Source organism: Nanorana parkeri, unplaced genomic scaffold (genome assembly GCF_000935625.1).
Source record: "Nanorana parkeri isolate BGI_ZX_2015 unplaced genomic scaffold, ASM93562v1 scaffold1202, whole genome shotgun sequence".
NCBI classification, from domain to species: Eukaryota; Metazoa; Chordata; class Amphibia; order Anura; family Dicroglossidae; genus Nanorana; species Nanorana parkeri.
The window spans coordinates 331,321-336,588 of NW_017307470.1; the positions used below are offsets into that span (position 1 = coordinate 331,321).

General features: G+C 42.3%; 1 protein-coding gene across 6 annotated transcripts in view; it reads right to left on the reverse strand.

The window, feature by feature from the left end:
• Positions 1 to 5,268, reverse strand: part of NCOA2 (nuclear receptor coactivator 2) — a 191,785-nt gene that overhangs the window by 77,148 nt on the left and 109,369 nt on the right. For all 6 annotated transcript variants that reach the window (XM_018568529.1, XM_018568528.1, XM_018568532.1 and 3 more), the window contains one exon: positions 992 to 1,164. In XM_018568529.1, the coding sequence (XP_018424031.1) occupies positions 992 to 1,164 (173 nt within the window). The remainder of the gene's footprint in view (positions 1 to 991; positions 1,165 to 5,268) is intronic.

Genomic DNA, 5,268 nt, shown 5'->3' on the forward strand with positions numbered 1-5,268 from the left:
CGCAGCTGGGCGGATCCAGACACAATTGTCGGGATCCGCTTCAGCGTCTCAGTATACCGTGAGCAGTAGCTAGCGGTATACTGTGGCGTCTCAGTATATCGAGAGATGTAGCTTGCGGTATTTTGAGCTAAGGGTGACGGGAGGACGCTAGTTTGTGTCCAGGTTAACTATGGGGAAAAGCCTTAACTCCATAGTTCTCCTTTAAGTAATTCAGCCAAGCAGAGAGACTGCAGATCGATGAATAGGACTTCTTCCCAGTGCTGTACCTACGCCTTGATGGTACAGAAATCCGTTTCTTTTGGCCTCTCTGTGCTGAATTGGTAAAAAGAAAGGACGAGCTGTGCTACCTGGATTTTCAGCTTACTGACTAGGGCCGGCGTCCATGGGCTTTTGTTAACTTCAAACGGGTATTGTATTCTTAAATAGTAACTCCAAAACGGGCTTGAAGCAAGTCAAATGCAGGTCAGGAGGATGCAGGAGAATGCATCCATCATAAAATTCTGAACCTCACAAAAACGGATCTCAAATTGATGCCAGAAAACCATGTCAGGATGTGTAAGGCAGCTTTGAACATTAGAACATAAGGCTATCCACACATGCGGTGCAGTCTTTATTGCCATGCTAGCTACAAACAACAAGCATCATTTATCCCAGAACGGTAAAGTTGCCCCGCAAAATGTGCCTGCTCGAGTTCCTTCCTTGACTAGTAGCTTGACAAACACTGCACTTAAAATCACTACTACAGCTTTATTACCACGCTGAAGACCATGATTGGTGGACTCGACAGAATAATGAACAGGATATTTCTACATATTTACAATTCCTATGCAAAGCAGCTACAACAGTTCGCTGTGTGATAAACAACCAGGAAAGCTGGTCTGACTGGTACAGCAATTCTCCAATTGGCAGTGCACCTATAAGAGCAGGCCCTTCTAACTGTACAGACTTTCCTTCCTTATTTTCTCACTCAAGCACTTACTACGCCTCTTACCTTGCTCTTTGATCTGTCGAATCTGCTTCACAGTTTCCTTCAAGATTGCACATTTGTCGGGTTTAAAGTTAAAGTTGTCAATATCGTTAATGTTAGCGAAAATCAGCTCGGCAAGCTCCTCAATGTATCGATTCTCCTGCTCGCGGTTCCGCTTCTCTGTACTCCGCTTAGGGCTGAAAAAGACACGGACAACCATTTAATAGGCAAGAGGAACAATACACAATCATTACTTTGTCAGCGCTGGTATGACCCATATTACACAAAAAGTCAGGAATAACACTGCGTGAAGATCACTGCACAGTAGTAATGGGTGTGATGGTGTCTACTCTTTACCAGGGTCTATGTGCTTAATACCCTCACTGTCCCATTAAATATTAACTTACAATATAAAAACAATGACAAAGTTAGCTAAAGCAGGGGAAAAACAGGAAGAGGTCATTTTTTTTGATACAAATACAGCTGAAGCCTTTACACTTTCAAAAGCAATTCCAGGATCAACTGGAAGCAGTCAGCTACTAATGTTATGTAGGAAACAGAAAGCAATGTTAAAGTCAGAAATCCACTCAATTTACATTACATAGTTACATAGTTACATAGTTACATAGTATTTGAGGTTGAATAAAGACATTAGTCCATCAAGTCCAACCTAAATCCATTAATCTGAGTTCTATTAAAAGTGGAAAAGTGGCCAGGCTATGGGTGTTCAAAGGTTAATACATTCACCACAGTCAAGCTTTAAAACAAGCCCCCATAGACCTCAGTAGCTGCAGCCACCGAGGAACAATTCATCCTCAAATTTCACAATGGTAGCAGTAAATGTAATTCCAGAAAACTTAATGCTGACACTGCTGATAACTCAGGCTTTCTGTACATGAAAAAAATAAGGGAGTTCTTCTACTGCACAGTGAACATGTCATCAAAAACCAACACATTGCCAGATTACCAACAAAAGGGAGTAAGGTGGACAGGTACCCCAGTCAGATCAGCAGGATGCCATGCATGCAATTCAAGGATTAAGTTTAAATTTGGACTGCCATGTAAACCTGAAGGCCTTAAAAAGGAAGACTGGAGAAGACCGTGTACGTCATACCAGATACCTGCTGCTGTCGTCCACAAGCTTCATTTATTCTCTGGCAGAGGAAGTGAAAGCGATGAAAGATCTTGCTGCCTCCTGCCATCTGCCTATACAGATACCCCCCTGGAGAATTTTTTCCCCCTCTGAACATTTTTGGCGGCACACAAAGTTCCAGCAGCTTTGGCACCAAAGCCGACAAGTCGGCAGCACCAGTTACCATAGGGCAGAACATGCTAGTACATCCAAGATTACAATATTATTAACAATATTAAATCTACCATCGTTGCCATCTGTGATGATCAAATATCTATGAGGAAGACGGCGCTGGCCGAGGGACCTTTAGGGCCGCAGTGATTGGACAGGCTACAAAACCTTGTCCATTCCCTATAGTGATCCCCTCTAATAAGCTGCTGAAGGTTTGTGCACAGCACCTTCACCATCTACCTCCACAGGCCTAAACAAGGTCTAGAAATCCACTGGATTGGAAAATGCCCAAACAGGGTTGGCTCGTGCCTACCTTAGCCAAAAAAAAAGAAAAAGAAAATCATATATTTCATTTCTTCTAACAAAATGTTACTGTTAAAGATTATTGAAGATCGGTTTGATCTAAAATCCTAACCAAGCCTGCTTGTTTTTTTTATTCTACCAAATGGTCAGATGTCTTCATAATGCAGATAGATGCTATGAGGGTCGTATCGTGTTATTACCTTCAATGTTGAGCTACAGGTTTTCAGAATCCCCATTATGCCGTAGTCTGAAAGTCTGCTTCATAAAGAGGAAACGTGCTCAGCTATTTATGATGCTGCACAAGCACTTAAGCAGTCCTTTTGGCAATGTAGTACGATTTATATGCTCTTATAGACACAGCTACTGAATTACAAAATATGTGTTAAGTGTCTCTGTTGCCCATGGAAACTTGATTTCGGCTGCTTTTCCAATGCAAGTCAGAAATGAAGACCAATCTGATTAGCTGTCATGGGCAGTGTTCTCCACCGTTCCCTCAATCTAGTCCTAATAAGAAATCTCCATAGTATTTCTTAGCAATAAGCAAAGATGTAATACTCCATGAATTACGCCGTGCCACCAAATAGGATTTCCCCCCCCACCAAAATGATACTACAGTATATGTAAAAGATCAGCTTAGTGGAATTTAAAAAAAAAAAAAAAAAACAAACATGTATATGTGAGAAGCCATATCTGCCTATTACATACATGGGCTCTGCTTTGCAGCAATGCACAGTGGTTGCACAACACCGTCTCAAAATGCAAGTCTATTAGACAGCCAACTCATTGAGTACAATGCTTGCCGGATACTCATTACATCTTGACAACCTTACCAACATGCCTGTGCCAAGCCTGTGCCTTGCCCATGCAGGGAAAAGCAACCGCCCCTCCCCCCTATTGAGCCAATAGGAGTGAAGAAATAGTTAGCCTGCCTAAAACTCCAAGTCACAACTTGGCCTAAAAAAAATAAAAATAAAAATAAAATTAATATAATATATATATATATATTACACACACACACATCTATATCTATCTTTCCCCGCAACCATGCGAGAGCACCGAGTGCCCAATCACCAAACCACAGTACAGTGGTAGCACGGTTCACGAAAGCTTCTGTTCGCGAACAATTCATTTTGTGAACAGGAAGTTCGGCAAAATTTTGCTTCCGTTCACAAACTCCACATCGGGTGACGAACATGACCGCAGCCATCTTCCTTGCTCGGACACGCGGTTGTGGCTTCCATTAGTCGAGATCGCGGTCTGATCAGTTTGATTTGGTTCGCAACCAATTCGGTTTGCGACCAGAATTGTGGAACAAATTAAGTTTGTGAACCGAGCTACCACTGTACTGTCACCTGGAAGGGAAATAAGTGAAACATTCCTTCATACCCTGAAGCACCCAGTATTTCTCTTCATTGGCATTTCAGTGGCAACCAAATGGAATGGCGGGAGAGCAAAAGGGAAGGGAAGTGGTGTTGGTGGGGCCAACATTTTTGCTGACCCCAGCATAGCCTAGGCATGAGTTCACTTTAAGTGCGATTCCACTCAGAGCGCCATCTAGAGGCTAAGCGAAAGATCTCTAGATTTCACCACAACTAAAATATGGAAGAGGATGTAAAAGGAACATCAAAAAAAAAAAAATGACAGTAAGGTAAACCCCAACTCAAAATATGTGCATCCAAAAAATACATAATACTATCCATTTTAGACGGGTCTTTTTCATGTTCTGAACAAGCGTTCTCTGCATACCTGACCCAAACACCTGCACACAATTACATTTAGGATGTGATGACAGCAAAAGGCTGTTATCACATTAGATGATTAGAAAGATAATATGATGCAAGGAAGTCTGTGGACATTGTGAGAGCCTCATCTAATCCTCCGCTGGCCGAAAACACATTGAGAGAGCAGAGATGTTTAATGTACATCTCATACTTGGTGCCAGATTTTATTCTTCATCAAAGAAATCACTGCTATTTTTTTGCTGAACATAAAAATAAAAAGCCTTTGCTCTGTTCTGGCTCCAGATGTGGATTTGTACAGACCATTGCCTCCAACACATAATGCTAACAGAAGAACAGAATTTCCATGGGGAATGAGACAGCGCGCCAAAAATTATCAACAAAAAAGCTTCTGGAAACCACACCATTCGTCAGGCTAAACCGGTACAATGGCTGATATATGGCTGCGAAGCTTCTTCTAGACATCTTCAAACTTTCTGTAACTTATAGAAGAGTTCTTCATTTATCACAAACCATCAGATTTCACAGGAGCATTTCCAAAGCCGTGGAGATCACCAGATGATCACAGGAGAAAGTACAGCCTCCCCTTCCTGTGAACTATGGCAGCCTGGATTCTCGCAGAGTGTGAATGTTCCCTGGTGTGTACCGCTGTGTTGTTCTAGATCTGTTTACAACACAGGACAACCTGGAGAGGAACTTCCATTTCATATCAATATAATGGCAGTATATTTGAAGTATCACTACACGCACACAGAGATACTCCATTTATTGAGGGTCGGAGCCTACCTGCATCCCGACAGTTATCTAGTTCGGAATAACCCCACCAGTGGAGGGGAAAAAAGAAAAAGAGACACCCCCCCCCCTTGCAGTGGGGCTACCATTGGCAGGAAAGGTAACAGTTCATTTTGTGGAGGGTAGCTGTGTAAAGGATTTTTACTTGTTCGATCCCCGCTCAC